This window comes from Strigops habroptila, chromosome 8, assembly GCF_004027225.2.
Source record: "Strigops habroptila isolate Jane chromosome 8, bStrHab1.2.pri, whole genome shotgun sequence".
In the NCBI taxonomy this organism is placed as follows: domain Eukaryota; kingdom Metazoa; phylum Chordata; class Aves; order Psittaciformes; family Psittacidae; genus Strigops; species Strigops habroptila.
The window spans coordinates 23,640,674-23,662,990 of record NC_044284.2 but is presented as its reverse complement, the minus strand read 5'-3'; the positions used below and the strand labels follow the sequence as shown (position 1 = coordinate 23,662,990).

The 22,317-nt window shown below is 38.2% G+C and overlaps 1 protein-coding gene across 4 annotated transcripts in view; it reads right to left on the bottom strand.

Annotated features, from left to right (window-relative positions):
- The window catches only part of ATP13A3 (ATPase 13A3), a 60,370-nt gene that overhangs the window by 33,982 nt on the left and 4,071 nt on the right, over nucleotides 1-22,317 (bottom strand). For 3 of the 4 annotated variants that reach the window (XM_030496400.2, XM_030496403.2, XM_030496401.2), the window contains exons 3-6: nucleotides 3,983-4,076; nucleotides 2,320-2,493; nucleotides 1,340-1,510; nucleotides 948-1,018 (exon numbers count right to left, since the gene is read on the bottom strand). In XM_030496400.2, the coding sequence (XP_030352260.1) occupies nucleotides 948-1,018; nucleotides 1,340-1,510; nucleotides 2,320-2,493; nucleotides 3,983-4,076 (510 nt within the window). Of the gene's footprint in view, nucleotides 1-947; nucleotides 1,019-1,339; nucleotides 1,511-2,319; nucleotides 2,494-3,982; nucleotides 4,077-6,635; nucleotides 6,655-22,317 lie in introns of those variants that run through there. The other variant, XM_030496402.2, reaches the window with a different exon arrangement.

Genomic DNA, 22,317 nt, shown 5'->3' with positions numbered 1-22,317 from the left:
ACTTCCCATACTATTCGCGCACACTTTTTTTGAAAACATAGGAACAGTTGCAAAAAATGTTTCTTCTTACAGAAACTCCGGCTATTTTTTTTTCCCTTCAGCCACTAGTCATTATTTTTTTCCTCTATGTAGTGCTTGGACTTTTCCACATGATAGGTCAATGTAGTGAACACTGATTTAAGTTAAACAAGTTATATTATTGATCTGAACGTCTTATTTTAACAGGCAGTTGTCAAAAGCAGAGAAGCCTGTGCTCATTTAACTTGTTAGCATCAAAAAGGTCTTATCAGTAGTATGAAAAAGAAGAACTTTCTTCTTCAACCCTAACATCATACAATGGTGCTGCTGGATAAAAGAAAATACAGTGCATCACATTCAGTGAGCGCAGCTACTACTGCTCACCAAAAGACATTTTCTATCAATGCAAAAGACCTGTTTTTGTTACCAAAGAGTAACAAAAGAGGGATCAAACTCAGTTCAACTGTACTAAAACATAACAGCAGACTTACAGAAAGGTGAACAACAAAGTATTTGGTGAATTCCCCTCTTCCCCTCTGCCTAGCTCAGCAGCAATGCAAAAAAAAGCATTTATTCCATGAGAAGCAAAGTTTTTAAGAGTTTATAGAAGGAGAACTACTGTCTATAAACAGGTGCTTTGATTCTCAAAAACACTCCAAGAACAGGCAAAAAGCCTGCAGAGGCATTCAGCCTGTCACCCTATACAAATCATGCTCAATAAAGGTAGATTAAACACATTCCTTCCTTCCAAAGACACAATAAGTTAAAACCTCCCTGCTCTCACTATGGTTGCTCTCACTAAACAAAGACTCAGTGAGCTAAAACTGGTCAGAATACAATACCAATTTCCACCATGTTCTGAGGCATGCGATAGAATATTTTAAAAAATGTAGTTTGAAGCACAACACAAAAGAAAAAAATATTCTTACCGTACAACATCAAAACTTTGAACTGAATCATTCCAGAAATACTTCACGCTGTGATGGGTGAAATAACGAATCTGCAGGGCAACAGACATAGCGATTAAACCAGCAGCACTTAACATGTCTCTTCTCACTGACTTTATTCTGAACAGTGATACAAAGTACATTTAGAAAAACTCCACTGAAAAATAAATACTTTTCTTTCAAAATGATCTTTCAAGCATTCCACAATATCCAGTAACAGGTTATTAAGGAAAAGATTTGTGCTCCACCCAAAGAATGAGTTAGCCTTTTAGACAAAAGCAGCAGCTCACACATACTGTATTACACATGTTTACTCTAGATACTATTTCAGATAATTTGAAAATTACCAAGTGTAGTATTGCAGGTTTACTTACAGGCAAATACTTTTTTAAATCATTTTTATTCTCTTCCGAATCAGATTCACAGAAATGAACAGCATGGCCGTTTGAAACCTTGTGTACAATAGGGTTGGGATTCTGTAAAGGATTGGCTCCCGAAGAAGGCGTAATGCGAACCTTTGCACAAAACCATATCTTGAATTCATCCTTAAAAAGAGGGGGAAAAAATGAGCTGATTCAAACAGCATTTAAACAGCATTTTACTACAACAGCTGTAGCAAAACATGTCAACAACAGATGACAGATTAGCAGAGCCCGTACATAACTACAAAAGATAGCCCCAAGTTAATATCAACCACCATATGAATACATTTCTTTTCCACAATTCTAAAAGCCTATTTTCTGTATTGGAAATTTTTTTTTTTTTTTTAAACAATGAACCTTGGTACTTGAATTTTTACATCTTTGGCCCGTCACAATTTAGCATAGTTGTTCTGTGGCAGGAGGAACTGTGGTAGTTGTTCTGAGGTATGATTCCTATGCAATCAGCTGCACCCACCCTGCGACTTCAAATAACTGAGGACTTAACACAAGCGACTATACACAGCAAATGTGCAGGAAGAAAATAGCCTGAAATCAAACCATACTTGGGGCCACAGTTACACTTTAATTCAATAAATGTATCTTTGCTGAACAGGGAGGGAAAACCTGATTAACCATGTTATCAGGTTATATGAACAAGGTATCTGTTCTGTAACTTTTGATGACAACAGCATTCATGTATTTCTTAAAATCCAAAAGCAAAGACTTTCTTTTTGCTATGTCCTCTGCAAAGAGCTGTCAGTCTTCCCATACAGGCAGCAAAGCTATGTACAGCACCAAGGAGCACAATTCTGCAGTGCTGTAAAACAAAATCATGTCTACTCTGCAAGCAAGAGTTTGTGTATTTCAGCAAGCAGCAAGAGGGATGCAAAACAGCTGCACACTGGGAGAAGCACACCCTCCTATTGGCTTACAGTTGTTCTCAGCAGAACCACTTCACAGTCTTTAAGCGTAGTCCTTTTGCATGTTGCTTTCACACGCCACTCAGGCATCCAGTAGAGGAGGAGGAGGAGAAAGCCACCAGAACAGATCACTCCCATAGCAACTAGCACCAACTTCCAGCGACACAGATCATAGCCATAGATCTCCTGCATGGAAACAGAGAAACAAATAACAAACAGTGATCCTCTTAATTACTCTAGCATGGGAGGACAACATTCATTTTTCCTAAAGTGTGGTATTTAAAGTGAATCAAATTTCAAAGCCATTTTCTCCTTTTTCTTATCTGGGGGAAGGAAAGATTTTAAAAAATTTATACATGATGGAGTGACAACAAAAAGGAACAGTTTTGCTTGGTCAGAAATATAAACATTAGTAAAAGCCTGACAAAGGCAGAATATCCTATCTCCTCTCTGCACTGCTCCTTAAGTACTGAAGTTGCAACACAACCTGCCTTAACTCTCAGTGAGCAACAAACTTTTTGACCATGGCACAGCACAAGTCAGCTAAGCATTTAAGAGCAAAAGCATATGTGGTTTTGTCAGATGTTGATTTTACCACATTATAGCATTTGATTAGCTAGCATATCTAGTGTTGAGTTACTGGTGCTAGCTGAATTTTGTACTTTCTAAACAAGCCTGTGAATATATTTACCAAACGCTACTTTTTAGTAGAGAACTGGCTTACTTTGCCTGCCATTTAACAAGAAATGCTATTGTGAAATATCAGCAACTGCAAGCCACACTGTCAAAGGTTCTGTAACTTGCACCAGCTGGAAAAATTCTCTTCTTCCATTAAAAAAAATTCACAAAGTATTAAGTGTGCCTTGGCCAAAGGCAAGTACCAACTTAACCTGATGACAGCCAGGAAAAGAAAATAATTCAGTGACTTAGTAAGATGCTGTGTTACATTCCTGAGTTTCACATTACATCATTAGATTATATTTCCTGCTACAAAAGGGCAATGAAGTTTCCCATTGAGTCCCACCCACATTGTTCATATTGACAATATTTTTTTGTATTTTTTGTACTTTTCATTAAACAGTATTAGAAATTGTTTAAACTCCTTTCCTAAGAAAAGGCTTTTCAAAAAGTTTGTTTTGCAGCCTTCTCAGCTGACAAAAAGCAGAGACAAAACCCATTCTCTGTTATTTTCAAAACACTGTAGCCAGTATTCACTCCTTACCAATAAAACCAGGTGGGTGAAAGGTAGTGGGAGAGGCCGATGCTTCTTTTGCGCAAAACAAATTATTTCCTCTGAAAACCATTTATTTTTAGTGATCAGACCATAAGCATCTCAGTTTCAATTTTTGTTCTGTGGTGTATTTGCCTACTCCCTATGCTAGAGCTGGTGTAGTGAAGAGCAGCTTTTCCTAGCAGCACGCACAAATATAGAACAAGGACTTCAATTCACAGGAATCTAACATGTTTTAAAACAAAAAACCCTATACACCCCAAAGAGTTTCTGCTGTCTCTAGAATGAGCTGGAAATTTAAAGATCAGCTGCCACTATTTCCCTGTCAAAGCTAACTGCTGTGTCTTCCATGACAAACATTTGCAATATACCCCATTGAGAGAGAAAACCAGGAAAATGCGAGTTTTTTCACTGTATAAAAATAGATGAACAGAATTTTATTACCATCTCATCTTCCTCTGTTTTATTGACAAACTTCTTTTCTTCTTTCTCCATGTTTAGGATGATATGGAACTTCTCAACTTGAGATATGGAAGACCTTTAACAACAAAAGAATTAAAAATTGGAGCAACATTACTGGGTTTATACCCAAGTATTTAAACTTATTAAGATAATCTTAAAATTGCACTGTTACTGGTTTCCAGTAGTAACAACCTGTGGAGCTCTAGTAAAGCTTTAAGATTGAACACTGGATGAGTACAAGTGAAATATTGCAGAAACAGTAGGCTTTGAATGAGGGAAAAGAGCTTGTACCAATATAACTTGGTTATATTCTACATGCTGCAAACAATTCTTGGTACATTCTACAAACGACATGATGGAAATGTAAATTAAACCTGTTAAAAAAGCTTAAAAGTACATAAAGATTACATATTTCTATCATTCTATACTTAACAGCTCAAATCAGATGCTTTTGGAAGCCAGGCTATCCTTCAAGAGGAAAGGCACTGTACCCCCAAGATGCGCATTTCTCACCTGTGCAGAAAAATAAGTACATGCTAAGCAGTTTAGTCCCCTGTATTTCTAAATCAAGGCATGCTTAATGGTCAGTTTGTCTTCTCCTTTCCAACACTTTTACCATTCGATTTGTATCAATAGGTGCATTTCTTATTGTCATCAGACTTCAGGTCAGATCCTCTCAACGCCAGCCCCTGAATCCATGCACTTATATTGAACAGCAATGACAACTTCAAAAGGTACTTCCTCCCAACTCCTGCAGCTTATCAACATCATCACATCCTCATACGCTTTCTGCAAGCTATCAATTAAAGACAACAAATGAAGCAGGCACCCAACAGAACAGGTTTCTCTTGCTGCCCAAATCTGGTCTGAGAATCCTATTTCCAATGCTGAATAAAGCTCTAGTGGAAGAAATACACACTCGAAGCAAAGAACTGCATCACAACAAAGGGCTGTCACAGGTGAAAAACTACTCAGCACTTCATAAATTGAGTGCTTGACACTCTAAATTTGCATTGGTTTGTATGGAAGAAAGCTAATTTGGTAACAACTGTCTCCTTTGATAGAAACACCAGTTCACATGCTCTTTGCTTTAAGCTGAACATTTTCTGTTACTACCCAGTACTGAACTATGAATACCTTTCTTGCTGCAAATTAATTTGGAAATTAAGCCAAAAGATATGTACCACTAACAGTTCCTTATCTGTTACACAAGTCATACAAGTTCTAGAACACATTTTTGTTTAAATTGCCACTTTTCCTCACTAAAAAACTTTTTTATCCTGGGAAAGATATATATATGAGGAACTAGTTAAAATCTGTCTTAAACCTACACAGGATTGCTGAGAAAGCTCCTGAAAAACAGGCTTTGAATTAATAACATCAAGCAACTTTATGTACACCATACAAATCACATTTTCAATCAAGAAGTCATGCAGCCAGAAAAAGTTTTTGTATTTACAGAATTATACTTGTAGCACAGTTCACAGCTCCATGACAGAATTATTAGATTTATCATACTTGAACTAGTCTGCTCTTTAACAAACACGCATTTCCTCACTATAGCGTACCACACCATTAAAAACAGTGCCTGCAGGCAAAACTCCAATCTTGATGAACATACCTAGCAACAACTGTATTGATACAGGCAAGCACCAGGTGGCAAAATAAATGCAAACAACTTCAAGATCAATAAAACTCAACTGAGATTTCCATGTGGCAAACACGCCAGAACAGGCACTTTGTGGGACACAGCAGCAGCATGAGAGAGACGTACAATTGCCTTCATTTAGGGCTGTTCCACAGCTAGGAAAGAGCGTGAAGTTTTCGGTCTGAAGCAGCACAAAGGGAAATCTGAGAGCACCAGCAATAATTCCTGTGATTCAATGAGTACTTTGAACAGCTGGGTAGAATCACACATGGAATACATGAGGAGCATTAGGAGGCTATTTCTGACTCACATCATTAGCTGCATCTGCATTATTTTATACAGACTCATTTACTGAGCAACCTTCAACTAACACACACATTCTCAGTATTTCACACTCTGCTCGTAATTTTCCATTTTAAACTCAACTGTCTAAACTTAGAAAGAGATCTTTTCTTAGTTGATAGGTCATGAAAATCATTACTATTCGGCAACAAAGAACAGCAAGCTTTCTCCAATCTTCTCTTTTGACACATCACCACCCCAAACTCATCATCAAGAGTTCAAATGCATCACTGCTTTGGGTTTGTTTCTCACTGCTCATGGTTGGGGTTGAACACCACCACCACAGGCTCCACAGGGTTGCCCTCTTTGGAGGTGACTTGAGGCTGCTGGGTCAGACTGAAGAAATAAGTAGCAGCATCCAATCAATTCAGAAGAGACTTCAGCCATCTGCATTTGATCTTTACTTCCTTCTTTCTATAACACGGTGTGGAATTAAACATGACAATACCTAAAATATTTAATCAAATATTCAAACTTAATGAAATAGTTGATTAAATATTTAAATATAAGCCTTGGACTTTTCAGACTACAAGGGAGTATAACATTTTACTAGTACTTGAAGTGGGGTTGAAATCCACTCAGAAGCAGCAATGCAGACTCAGGAATACTCAAGTACCAAGTGCCTCTGCAAGGGCTGCCACTCACCTCTCTCTGGCACAAGTTCCCAGGAGTGAATAGCTGGAGAAGTCCTTCCCCCTTTAACAAACTGAAAATATCAACCAGAAAGCACTATTCATTCTTTTTAAAGAAAGGGGCCAAACCCAGTGGAAATGGTGAAAGTTACTGTCACTCCACTTACGTAATTTTTTCTCATTGCACAGCTAAGAGTATTCTAGAGTCAGAAAAGGAGGAAGTATCAAAAATGTCTGTAAAAGATATGCTGTTTTCCACTGAGACTAAGAGAACAACTTAGGTATAAATTTAATAAATGGTAGAGCGATCAGCTGAGCAGTGTCTGAACTCCAAGTACTTGAAAGAACATACATCTGAATCACAAGCTGAAACAGTAAATCTGCTACTTGGCAAAAAAAAGTACACCAAAATTAAGTGCAACTGCATTTGCTATTTACCTGTGCCCAGAAGAGTATGTAGCTATGAGTAGGACAGAACCTGCAATTCCAGATTTAAGCTGATATTATTTTGGAGCTAAAGTCCATCACAAATTGCATCACTGGAGAAATTACAGCCGTGTACACACCCGAAAACTACATGCACCCTACACAGTGAACAGAGTGTTGCACGTCTTACTACTCCAATATCTATTTATTGATCTATCCTGACTAAAACACCAGGATACCAAGCAGTTCTATCAAAATATTTATAGGCAATAAACATTTGTAGTAACATTATAAAAGATGCAAATGAACTCCTGGCATATTTATTGAGGAAAATGTTGTAAAAGAGCTACAGTAAGTCTCAATCGGTATGCCTGAAGATTTCTGCAAGCTACGCTTTCAAGGGACTATCTGATCTGAAGTCAGTTTTCTAATAGTTGGCATAATTAACAAACTACTTCAGTGCAAATTTTACCCTTCAAGTTTGATTTGAGGGGTAAGAAGAAAAGGGATCTTCCCTCTGTTCTCCTCAACATTTGTCCCAAGACAATAATTCTTAAAAACTAATTCTGCTTTAGCATACACACATTGTTGCCATCAGTTTATTGTTCCAGTTTTCCAATTTAACTGGAAATTTCATCATTTCAAGAGAAAAATCCCAAGGTCTGGAAAAATTACTGCTATGAAAGAAAAAACTTTTGGTATCTCCTGCAGTCACCATGTAATTTAAATACCAAGTTTCTCAGATGAAGATACACTTTTGACAGATCAAGTCTTTAGTAAAATCCATACACTATGCATTCAAAAAATCATCAAGCTGTTACATGTGCTTACGCTCTGTCATTGTCTGCTTAAAATATGCAAGTAAATAAGCTTACAAACTTGTATGTTAAACATCCCCTATTTTACTACTTTCAGATATTTGTAAAAATCCTGAGATAACTAAAAGAGTTTCTCTTACCAACAAGCAGTCCAGCAGCTGTCCTCTGCACTTGCTTTTGTTATCATGAGTTAGTGAGGCAGTTCTTAATAACTGAGACCCTATCTACAAGGGAAGTCCTGACAAATGAACTATTTTGTCTAAAATCTAAAAAAAGTCTCCAAGGGCTTTTCAAACTGTTATCAAAAGATTAACATATCAAAGAAAATTGGCACTGCTTGGAATGCCTTTTTTTTCCCTCTTCCCTCCAGGGTGGCTGAACAATTGCAAGACTGTGGCCCGGCTGGCGCGGAGGCTGCGCTTCCAGGCATCAGCCCCCCCGGTCCAGCTCCTTCTATTCAAACCACAAATGCCTCACCAGGAGCGCACAAGTCCTCATACTATCTGCCCAGCTAAAAGCATACATGCTTCTGACCAAACCTTTCCACGTACTTACAGCTGTTGTGAGTGAAGACAACAACATTAATTTTGAGGAGCTAACCAATGATACAGGCAGCAGTTAATACACACATTTCTCACTCTCAGCATTTTGCAATTTATCACAGAGCATGATGAAACAATCACATACATCAAATTAGATGACATTTAGAGATCAAGTGTTAGAAAGCTAAAAAAGGGAACTTGGGTCACTACCCAAATGTCACAGAAACAAGTTTCTTTTCTATACAAGACAAAGCTCAACCAGCACTGCTTTGGTAAGAACACAAAGAGCAGATTAAAAGATCCAGCAAATCAGACAGGAAAAGCAAGAGACATCCATGAGAGACAACAAATTTAAAAACCACCTATGTGCAAGGATTAATACAAGTCATTCCTTCCATATCATTTAATGACAGTGATTCCTATGTAATCACTGTCATTAAATAAACCAAGCACCAACTTCTACAGGAAGAGAATTAAGACCAAAAAACCTGACTGACCTGTGTAGAAAATGATCATGGTATAGATCAAATGTGAATCATATCCCTGAAAACTGATCTAGTGCCTAAGTGACCTGTCTGGCTCTCCTTGGTCCAAAAGGGAACATTGTTACCTTAAAGCACTACTGAAAGACTAAAAAACCTTTTCCAGAACTTATTTACAACAAACACAGGCTTCATTAAGAGATACTTTACAGAGCTTTGGAGTTGAAAATAAAAGTTTCTAAATAGCCTGATGCCATTACAAGTCTTTCAGATTTCTGAATTAAAAAGTATCTTGAGCAGTCATTCCCAACCACAGATTATTGCACAGCAGGCAGACATCATCTTCAACTGTATCCTGACCAGCTATCAAAACACAGAAAAGCCCTGTTTCGCTTCGAAGCTAGAAAGCCAAACATTATTTGTCATTCAGAAATTAAACATTTCTGCACTTAAGAGCCATACTTCCACCCCTTTATCACAAGAAGGAATCAACCTTGCAAGATAACAGACCTTAGAAAGGCAACTTTTACCATCAGAGTTTATTCTCATTCCAGTAACATGTGATTCCCACACATCAAGAGCAGTTACCAGTCAGCCAATTTTTTTCAGGCATTATGGTAAAGCTTTCCAGCATTCATGCAATGGACATACAGGAGGTAAGCAATTCCTTTACATACACAAAACGCCAACTAATGCTCCATCTCTTCCATACTGGCAGTTACAAAACTAAAAACTGAAGAAGTATTCACAACAGAAGAGCAGTAACAGGCCAGGAAGCGATATGAATGTATCTTCTGAGAATACACTCAGTTTCAAAATACACCCGATTTCTCAGGAAAGATGAAAACACAGCCTGGGCTACAGCTGACCATTAGTAGAAGAGGATGGCAGTTAATTTTACAAAGCAACTGACAGGAAAAGTGTATTCTTCTGCCCTGCCACAGAAGCCAGCTTTCCCCATCACTCTACAAAGGCTGTGTATCACGTGCTGCACAGGAGCACCTGGCACATACAAGGACATAGTAATTCGAAAGACAGTTCTGCACTTGTACCTTGGGTCAAATACCAAAAGATGCTCTGAATATTAAGTGTATTTTGAAATTTTAATGTTATAATATGCCTGTATGCATATAAAAGTACTTCTTATTTAACTACCAGCAGTAAAACCCAATGAAAATGCTTCTTCAAAATTATTCCAGAAAGATTAAAAACTTTTTTTCCCCACAGACCACAGAAACATTTCTCAGGAGAAAAAACCCAATACACAAACAAACAAGCAAAAACCACACACACACAAACAAACAAAACAAAAACCCACCCCCGTTCTTGACCCAAGATCTCCTTTGCCATCCTGCTAATGAGACCTCCTGGTCTGCACAACACTTTGCAGCACTGACCACGCAAAGTTGCATTCAATACATCGCTTTCAATGCGTGTGTAACACTTAACCTGATGTCAGAATTCCCAGCAGTCGAGGAAAGACATTCTAGGTATAGCGCAAGAGGCCATGCTCTAGAAAAAGCACTTTTATATGGTGCTACAAAAATAGAAGGAAAAGTCTTATCAGCTATTACTACTTGAGCTTGCAGCTCCTGCCCATGCCAACTGCCAATGAATTCCACATACAATACCTGAAAAGCTAAATCTACAACAATGACTTAATTTAAAATGTGTTATACTAATAAATAAATGGACAAGGATACAAGGCTAAGATGATGCAAGGATAAAAAAGAAAAAAATAGAGCACATTCTTCTCAAGCAGCATCACATAACACGCTGCACACATTAAAAATCACCAACTAAAGCAAACTTGAACAGAACATTTCAAGCATTCAAGAGCTGAAACCAAAGCTTTCACCCACAGTGTCTTGGACTTAAGTACTGTATTTATTTTCCAGTTCTTCTCCTTTACGTAAGAGATCCTACTTTAGCATCTATAAAAATAACGTACTATTTCCTAAGATTTCTCCACTGACCGCTTTCAAAACGTACTGACAGAACCTGCAGTCACTCAAAATTAAAAAATGCCCATTTTTAAGTAGATGTGCAGTAAAAAACTAGGAATATTTTAAAGGTTCTAAGAACGCTCTGCTAAATTCCACATTATGACATCTTGCCTCCAGTCTGTTACCAGGATTCATCATCCCTCCCTCATTAGTCTCAGTACCTCCTCAAAGGAAAGAGTTTCCGAAGTTCCTTCTCAGCATTTTTGCTTCTCTGATGTGCACCACTTGCAGAGACAACTTCCACTTAGTATCTAAGAATTGACAGACGGGATTACACTAAACCCTGGTCTCAGAGGGTTTCCACACACCTGAGCTGCAGCACAACGCTAGAGACTTCTCAGAGACCACCTGGCAAGCCTAACACCATGTACGAGAGCCTGTCTTTGCCTGCTCCCAAAACATAAAAGCCAAGCCACTCAAAGACCTCTTCAAAACTGAAACAGATCACTTCACACCTGATATATGACTTAGCCAAAAGTCTGGAGATACCACGTTTTATAACCATGAAAACCAAAGGTTATCACATTCTACTTCAACATACACTATGAGCTTACACTTGTAGTTTAAATTTATTTGTAATGCTTTCAGCATTAACATATCCATATTTTTTTGTAATATACGTTACAAATGCAAGATACTCTCCTTGAGAGGCACTCTCTCCTTGAGAAGCAGGCTCAATCTAAGAAATGCACCTTACATGGATGTAATTTATAGTTCTCAAATAGGTTGCAGCTGAACCCTTGAATACAAAATTATCCACATAATGTACAATAAATGTTTGGGTAAGACATACAAGCTACAAGAACTATGGAAGAACAAAAATGCTCGAGCTATATTTTGAAAGGAGTTAAGGTTATAATTTGTACTACAAACAAAGCTTAACACTTTACTCAAGTAACCAAGCTCTAACAATAAGAATGACATAATAGTTTAATGAATACATGGAAATTTTACAAGTACACGAGCTAAATTTTAACAAAGCCCTCCACTCAATACCTATTTTATCACTTCCCATCTTGGGCTTTCTGTTATAATACAAGCTTTTGTTTCTGTGTTTAGGCCTAAGGAAGACCATTGTATCCAACAATCACCAAACCAAAATTGTATTTACATTTGTAAAGTGTATTCTTTGTAAAGTATACTTTTTGCAGGCTGTAATAGCAATTGCAATGTTTATAGCAGAATACATGCTACAGTAAGAAAAGATAATTCTACATCTAACAATAAACTCCATATCACAATTCATCATGATAACAAAGTACTACAGCCAATACCATACTCGGAACTTAATTTCTAACTGGTCTTCAGATCATTATTTTCAGACCACCTAAAAATTTGTTATTAATATGACAGCACCTGCACACTTGAAAATGTATCGGAAGGGAATTTAGGAAAGCCGGTGGTTCTATCAAGGACAACTAGTCAAGCACTTCACCACCTAATCTTCCCAGCATCTCATTTATCTTACCTTCGAGCAGCAGCTATTTACATTAATGAAAATTTTCAACTCATAAATCAAGCACCAAAAGTCAAAATTGCCCAAAGATTCTTCCTACTCTCAGGCACACGGAAATACAGCCTCTCCACGTATCCCTTTTATTTTTCTGGGTGTCCTACCTGGCTGCTATGAAGAAAAGATGACCTGTCCCACAGTCAGGGAATCCAATAAAGCACACATTTATTTTAGATGCTTATTGTCTCTTTCCTCTCTTGGAAGAGTATACCAGACATTTGGGTTAGAATTCACAGACTTTGACAACAGGGACAATGAAACATTTTATTTATTCTTGGAAGAGAAAGTTAAAACTGTTTCAAATACCTTGAGTATTTGAAAGGCATGGCAGCATTACACCCAGAGTGAGTTTTCAATAGCTGATTTCTGAAGCTGTTTCCAAAAAGACGTTCCTTTCTCACATGGGGTGTGAACTTTACTCAGTCCTTCTATTTTATTAAATAACTGAGACTATTATGGTTAGATAATGGAGATGGCAAAGGTGCCCCATCCCAGCACCAAGAGAACCACAAATATTCCAGTGGAGAATTGGGAGTCTGAAGACCCAGATCCAGTAACAATGGGTCCTTTCAAGGAAGCATTTCCCCTCAGGGGCTATGCCAAGAGCCCAACCTTTCCTGTGTGGCTGCCGCCTTATTGTGAGATGTAGAGTATCTGCTTCCTGGGATATATTTGCTTTTGTAGTATGGATGCTCAGTAAAAGGAGGCAATGACTTTTTTTCCTCTTCCTCTAAATTCTTGGAAAATATTTTTTAGGTTAACGTAAGAACATTTGGATCAAATTTCTGTTCACCTACAAGGAAATCATCAAGGACAACCAGAACAATCATAAGAAATGAACTTTCCTCTGAAGTTTAGACATTTAACTTTTGTTTCCTCAAAAGTACATATGGTTGGCATACAGCTATGACTACAGCATAGTTCCAGAACCAGTCATACTCTATATAAGCAATCCGCTTTAGCATCTTTCTTTTCTTTCTCATCCTAAGTATGACTTAGTACCTTTTGTTACCTTCAGCCGAGCATTCGGAGACAAAGCTGCAGTATTTCTTCACACTTTTCTGAAGACATGATGTAAAACTTAAAGTTCAACTATATGACTACTAAATGCACATGCATAGAGCATCTTCCAGATTAACAGAAAGAGCACCAAACTGTACTCAATTCTAAAACTTTATTCTCTAAGTCTATACATGCAAATAGGTTAAACTTCAGCACTTAAGTTTCTAAGTTTACAGACACTTAGTTTCTAAGTTTACAGCACTGGGGTTTCTAAGTTTACAGAAAGCACAATTCTTTAAAATAGTCGCAATAAATTGATACAAATTGGCACATTCACTTAGAAACACTTCAAGGAAAGAGCTCTCTGCATGTGTGCAACCAACCCACCAATCAATAGAAATACTATGCATTACAGAAATTGCTAAAACTCTAAATACCATATAACAACACTAAAAATTACAAATAAAAAGGTTGTATCAAAGAATTTAACACAATTTAAGATGTCAAGCAGGACCATTTATTTGCCTTGATGAAATTCTAACTGAATATTTGCAGATTTTTCTGTTGCTTAAGTTCCATTCAGAGACCAGACTGCTGTAGAAGACAATTTTCTTATGCACAGGAATTTATGCAACCTGACAGCTTAGCTCCTGAAAATTATTCCTTTACTCTCGGAACTACCATATGAGGTTAAGATGAGAAAAATGGAGGGGAAAAGTTTCACTCTACATCCATGAACAGAAGTTTGACAAAGACAAGAGAAGAACAGATGTACAGGACTGTAACATTTAACTCAATGCCTCCATGCCTGTAATGTAAACTTTGGCCCACATCCGTCTAGCTATTATGTCCCAGACATTCAGAGCAGTCCTACAAACCCAGAAGAGCTTTATCAATTTAGTGAAGTTATCCCTCAGAGAACTTCTACAATCCATGACATTAAATGAACTCACAGCAGCCTACTACAATACGTTTCATCATTGCCTTAAATAGCTCAGTCTAAATGACACTTTGCAGTGCCTGTGTACCTCTTGGAAATTATTTCCACAGCATCAGCAGTGGGAGACATCTTCTGTATAATCGAAACAGACTGCAATAATCTGACATGTCATCTCCCTTCAACTGCTGCAATCTTCTCAGCAGTGATGACAGTCAGTAAATGTCTTCAGACTTGCTTCTTCTCAGTGAGCAACAGCTTTTAGTTATCAATCCATTTATAGTTAACTTTTAACCCATGCACTTACCTAAAAGAAAAAATTCTCCTTTAGCATATCATGTCTAGAGCAATATTTATGTCTGCATGTGAGCTACCTTTTTAGCTTTTTTTTTTTTTTCTTTCTTAGCCTATAAATCTTCTTATACCAGTACTAAGAGATGTAACTGTATCCATCTTCTCTAAAGAGAAAAGAAAGTTTTTCTTAAAACCAAGACGGAAATGTTGTAAGCAAGTACATTAAAGGTACAATAAAGGAGCACTCTTTCCCCAAGCACTAACTGAAATATCACCACTGTCTAGCCAAATATTCAGAAGAAGCCTCTTTTCAGATACCTCTGGTCTAGATGCTCTAACTCAGATTTCCCCCACCAGCCTTGTTTTTTCATAAATGTTATGTGAAAACAGACCAGCTTTCTAAAGCACTGTTAAGGACTGCCACTATCCTTCACGTACATTAAAAGAGTAAGTTGCTTTTACTCTATACCCTTTGAATGAAACTAACAGAAGAAAAGAAAGCCTGGCTGAAGGCTAAGAAAGCAAGAAAATAACAGTCCCAAAAAGGTCAGATCAAATGTGCACTTAGCCCAGCACTCCGAAGAACAGCAGCCACGGAGACATCGAAGGTGAAGCTGTATAATGATACTTCCCAGTAGACTCTCTCCAATCCCAGTGACTTGCAGTTCAAGAGCTTTTGTAAGCCAAATACCATATCATCTTATTTAACATTAAGTGGATTTTTCCCTCATCTTTTAAATTATTTTGGGGCACATATTAAGCTTGCCAACACCCTGCAAAGAACTTTGAGTTTGTGGGGAAGGATTTTTTTTTCTGTATTTTAACTGTCCAGCTACCAGCTTCAGCCGAATCCTCCTACTCATTGTATTTGAAGGGGCAGTAAAGACATGCCCTGCCACCTGTGATTCTTTTATGAACTGTTTTATCCCACACCCTTCAGTCCTCTACTCTCCATGCAGAAACAGCTTCCCTTACAGAGGTCATTCCATATTTCTGATCACCCTTGTCAGAATCTTTCACAGTTCGCTATGTATCTTTCTTACAATGTCTCATCCCCTGTAAGAATTCGCACGTGGCAAATAACACATTAATGCTACAAATAAATTAGAAAATAGTACACTATGCAAATAGCTAATTAATATTGGGGGGGGGGAAACACACCCAAAAAAAACCCCACACGCCAAAAAAAAACCTCAAACATTTTTCAAACAGCAGAAGTGTGTGTTGTCTCTCAAACATATTCTACTCTTTACTCATATGCTTACTCTTTACAGGTAAGTGGAAGACAACCTCCAGAGGTCTCTTCCAACCTCAACCATCCTATGAGTCCCTGATTCCACTTATACCCAGCACGTTTTCATAAAAGAAAAATGGTGGCTCACAAGATGAGAGATTTAAACCAAACATTTAATGAGTTTTCATAAGTCATCAAGGAATTAAACTGGCAATTATGTAAATACTAAACTCCTCCTCCTCAAGTCCTGGATCCCTGAGATCTCTGTAGAACATGCTACATTCCCATCGGGACTATCCCCACATGCCTTTTGTGATGAGCACAAGCCTTCCTGGATTTCTGGTTTACAGGATGAAGCCAATGCTTCTGTTCCATGTGATGCCACTGCACCCAAATCCCTACGTCCATCTTACACTTTGAACCCCACAGTAAAGAGGTCAAGGGCAGATCACAGAACATATCTGAAAACACTTCAAACACAAAGTAAGCAATTTTTTCAGCCTAGCTTTCTACACAAAGGAAGAGGGGGTGGACATGCACAGTTTACGTAAGTGACCAAAGGGCACCTCCGTCAAAGTTGACACTTCACCCTGAAGCTTCAAATGAATCATAAGACTTAAGCATACACTGAACGCCTTGTAGAGGCTCTGCAGAGTCCTCAAATTCATATACTCCTTACAGAAACCACAGCAGAGTAGCCCAATTCCAGATGCAGTAGGCTTTACCCAAGATACTTGGCAAACCAGTACGATCAATACGTGCAATTTTCTAACAGACATTAACTTAACTCCCACCTTACCTGCAAATATACCAAATATGTTCATTTATCAAGGTAGAACAAAAGAACTTAAGAAAGACCCAACTTAAACACTATCACAACTCACTGTATGAATATACACTTGGAATTCTCCTTGGCCACAGCACTCAGGAAAGCAAATTCACAAGCAATTTACCTGAATGAAAACAAAATGATCAACAAGGTTTTGAAAGAGACTGAAGCTCTGAACATTAGCTAATTTCTATGGAACATTAGGAAGGGAATTGGCCACAAGTTACTGTATCTGTACTACCTTTTGAGCTGATGTTATAGGTATCAAGCCAAATTTCTTAGCCGTGTTGAATGGATACACTATCACACTTTCAAAATTAAAGCGATATTAAACTTCACTAAAATCAAAATCAGCATCTAAGGAATGAGGATGTTCCCTGATGAAGGCATAAATATAAAACACACACTTCAGGAATCCAGCCAAGGCAAGATGGGAGGATAGAGTGAAACACCAAGCAGATGATTCACCACAAAATACTGTCTCATGAACTTAGCAAACTCAACTGCCTAGATATAGCTCAATGTCCACAATACAAAGTTACAGCCTCCAAGAAAAATGAGCTTTACCAAGAGTGAACTACTTCAATTTAGCAATAAGACATCAGAAAGCATTTTCCCAGGGTGCACACCAAAATATTCTCAACCTGATAGAGATTCTGTCGACAGTAGCTAATCAACCAGTACAATCACTGTATGACTACAGTCTGTGTAAGTTCTCCTATCACATCCATCAATGTTACACATAACAAGTGTTATCTGACTTCAGCTGGACAGACAATCATGGCATTTAATGCACTACTGCTTCCCAGACATTTATGCCATCGGAAGATAACTGCTATCAGAAGAAACTGAGGCACTCTGCCTCTGTTCCACATACAAGATGCAGACTACACAGATTAAAAATACTTTGCACTGAAACCTCAGCAAAACACTCCTACGATCCATTCTTCCAGTGTGGACCAGCCATCTCCGGCAAAGAGACAGCAGCAATTTAACGCACCAGATGATCACTACCAAAATGACCACAGCCTAAGAACTGGCATTACAAATGCTACTAGCATACCAATACCAGCTTGAGGCACAGAAGTCCTTCATAACACATGCTCAGAATGCAATCATGCCAACAGTCTTGCTACTGCCAAAAGCTGTCTCTCTAGGGAAAAAGATGTTGCTGGATAAAGGGTGGCACAGGGAAGAACATTATAAGGATACCTACATTTGCATGCCATAGAGCAAGGACTGTCAAGCTCGCAAGGCCGTAAGTTACTTTGCATTGTGCTTTCCCCTTACAAACGGCATACCGTTTGTGTGGTGAAACAGTATGTGTGTTCCTACATTTTTGCCTGTTTATTACTAAAGTAAAGCTATTTCTGTTGGAAAAGACACAGTCATAAGAAAATATAATTTATATTGCAAACCAAAAAATAAAATTTGTAGATGAACTTAGGAAGTCAGGAGCCCAAGTACACTTTCAACCAACAGAGACTGCACAACGGTGGTTTTCCAAGTACTTCTGTTTCTTCACACATTACATCTGCCTCTGCTCCAAACACATACCCTTCACCATGGGTTGATCACATGCTTTATCCAAGCACTAGGTAACTGTTGCAGCAGTACAACTGTACAGAACAACAAACAGGCAGAAACTGTGTTTCATCCATACACTGTTGGCATTTAAAGCCTGACTGCCCAAAATGGAGTCAACATGATTACTCCTTTTCACACAAGTCTTCAGTATTGCCAGTATTAAGGCTCAGTAGACTGCTTCCAGCAATAAAGCATGGTTATGATGCAAGAAAGCAATGTCAAGACTCTCTCCTGAAAGACAATTTAACTTTTTTGTGGCCCTCGACGAATGGACTGACTGAAGATAAGGTTAATCCAAAGAACACTCTCTTCAAGACTGCACATTTGACAGCTCTTTTATGTTCCTGTTTGAACTACCAGTTCGTCTGAAAAGAACTTTTTGCTGGCTTGTCAAATCTGGAGTACTGCTATAGTGACAGAAAGCCCAGTTTTAGACAGCAGCACCCTCAGCCAAAGACTGCTCGAGCCAATGGAACAGCCCTTTGAATTCACTGGGCTTTGGATCAAGCCTTCACAACTTAGTGACGACTTAGTGGCAGATACGTTAAGATCCTCCACTCCTCTAAGATAAAACCAGTTGCCCTTTTGAGAAACAGAGGTAAGAAAGACTATCCTTCTGCTCAGAGAAAATATTCTCTAGCAATTCAGCAGCAAAAGGACTTATCAGGAAATTAATCTGTTCCCAAAAGTTATGCAGCTCAATAAATTACTTGGTGAAGGTAAAGTCAGGCAGGTAATGCAACGTAACTGCCAACACACCACACAATCTCCACATTCGAGGCCAACCCATACCTACATCATTGAACTTTCAGCTGCTGCTATCTACTACTGCATTAAACGTATCCTCTAGAAGATAAGCTCTTGCTATTGTTGATGTTTAATGCTGTGGCAGATCTAAAGGCCAGAGTTCACAAGGGTAACTGTTCTTTTCTTTATTGATTTGGAGATGTGGTATGACAGCAAAATGCATAGGATTAATTTAAATGCTTCCACACATTCCAGTTATCTTACAAATCAATCACTGAAATAGAAGGGACAGTTGGATCAGTTGTTCTGTCATGCAGTCTACTGTAGGCAATCAAAAGCAATTATAAAAGTGCATTAAAATAATGATACATAAAATAGCATGGCTAAGCTCACAGTTGGACTTTAAACTTCAAAATCTGTCTGTCCTCACTCTGGCTCCCTGTACTGCTGAATATACCAAAGTACGTGTCGTTCAAAAGATCTTCAAAGCCGAAGGTGGACCTTTTTAAGTATGGATCAGAGGCATCAGGATTACCACCTGAAGCTACTAAGACTACTAAAATTATTGAAAATTCCTCAGTGCTCTGTTACACTGAAGTTACACCACATTGCCCATGTGGACATATGGAAGTCCCACAGTACCTTCACTGTGGAGGTTTAGAACATCCTGACAGCGTAAGAAAACTTGCTCCATTTGCAAAAGGCAGCATCTTAGAGAAAAGAGTAACATCCAGAACACTGTATGTTTCCAAACTCATATAAGCACCACAGTCTACCCATTTGAACCTGTGCAAGGTCTGAACTTGCATGATATGACCAAGTGATGGACAAAAAGAATCCAGTGTATTCCCCCCTCCTTGGCCCAAACTTGACATAAACTAAAACAAGAATCCCATCAAATGAGATGAAAGAGACATCAATAGAGAGCTTAGTCTATTCTCCCAGCTAAACCAACTATACCAGTCTTTCTCAACACACAAACTTGTTCTTCATGGCCACCAATAAAAGACTGCTTAAAGTACTATTCTTACTGTGAGAAAGCTGAAAGCTTAATTGGCGTTTTCCTTGATGAAACTTAATCTCATTTCAACCTGCCCATCATGGTCACTGAAAATAGCATTTCCTTCTTACAAATCTTTCAAATATTTGAAATCTCTTACATTCCATTTAACCCCCTCATCTCTTGCCAAAATAACTCAGATTTTCTTCCATCTTTATGGAGTTGTTTCTTCAAACTGATCACTTGCATTTCTCTCTTCTGAACTCTTTCCAGCTGGTCCAAATTCTTCTTGAATTTTGGCACCCAAAAGAGATGCTGTCTTTTGAGAGTATACCAACAGCAAATAAAGACGGCAGATTTAAACTTTACATTTCTCAGACAATACTCCCATTTAAACATCTCAGTAAGATATTTGCCTTTTCTGCAAACAGCATGACACTGACTCATATTCAACTTGTGATCCAGTACACCCCCAGGTCCTTTTTCTAGTACCTAACCAGTTATTCTTTACCCTGCGTTTGCACAGCTGATAATGCCTGCCTAAGTGCAGTACTTTGCATTTCTCCCTATTGCATGTCATCCTATTTTTCAGGTCATTTTGAACTCTCATCGTGTCCTACAACACATAGTCCCCGAGAATTTAATAAGCACATTTAATCAGCCAGTTGTCTCATGCTTTCGCTAAAGACAACCTGACCCAGAACGGAGCCCTTAATGTAACCTCTCATTTCAACACTGAATCATTAATTACCGTTCTCTGAATAGAGCCATCTACCCAATTTTGCACGTTTCCTAGACTGCTTTCCCCAGATCATGTCTCCATTCACTTATGAGGCTATTAAAATGTGGAAAACCTTATTCAATCAATCAAGCAGGAGACAAGATTTCACTGCTTCTGCCACAGTCACAAAACCTGCTCTGCTGGAAAAAGGTATTAACTTGGGACGCAGTTTTCCCACAAATCAGTTCATACTGTTGTTCTTTTTGTAGTTATCTTCCAAGCACTTGAAAACAGAATGTTTGCTTATTAATCTCCACTGATGGAAAAAACTGAAATAAAGTGAACTGTCAGACTTCAACTCAGCTCTCTTTCACAACTCTCTGAAGACACCCTTTGTCATTCTTCTAGTACTGCTGAGTATTTATAGGTAATATTTTTGCATGTTTTAAGCTGTTCTGAGAACTGTACAGTGAAGCTTACCAGGGCCAGCTGATGCAGGAACATCTAATGGAAGTACACTGCAGTGCAAAATACCACCTCATCACAAGTATTTATAAGATTAAGCACCAGCATGACACCTGTTAGAGAAAACAAGCAAAAGAGGCAGCAAGCACTTTAAATGTTCTGCACTTTCTGTAGATATGTATGTTCTCCACTAAGTCTAGAGAGACATTTCCCAATCTTCCTTCTGCTATTAATGCACTTCTACAGGAACCTTGCTAGCTTTTATGCCTCTTCCTAGTTGCAATTCCATTTGCACTTTAACTTTTCTAATATCTGCCTCTACTATTCTTTAATACATGTTCTTCATAACATGACTTCATTTCAAGTGCTACATGTATTTTTTTCTCGCATCTAAAGTAAAGCTCATAATCTAAGTTGATCCTACCACTTTCTCTATTTCTCAAAAGCATTCCCATTTTGCCGTTCTGTTTCCTATCCTTTATAAGTATCACGAGCTTTGATTTCATAGCTGTTGCCATTTATCACCTCTCATTTTGACATTCTCTAGCTAGAATAAAATCTCAGAGTTGCCACTTTTCTAGCTGTAGGTACCTTATAAACTGAAAATGTCACCATCACATAACTTTGACAAAGGTCAAAAAAGAAAGTTATGTTTTTTGATTTTTAAAGATGGTCTTTTGATCTTAAACACTACATAAAATCTCAATCAAACTAAGTAGAAACGGACATACTACCCTTTCCAGTAACTGGTCCTCTTCCAAAGAGCTCGTTTAAGATGAACGATGTAATGCCACAATTCCAATAAACCAGAACTATGAAAAAGAGGGCTAAGTTCTTTCAAATGAAAAATACACAATGAAAGAATGAAAATACAGGATGAATGCAAAATGCCACTAATTCTGGTAAGATTGATAGGATTATGAACATGATTAACACTGCACCACTTCAGAGCAAGTAACTAGATGCCATGGCTGTGAAGACCTGTGCACAGCACTCCATTCAGATGGTGCTGAAGTTACATACTTTACAAAAGGAGTAGCAAGATACAGCACTTCAAATTTTTGTGTGGATCACATCCAAAACTCCTGAGAA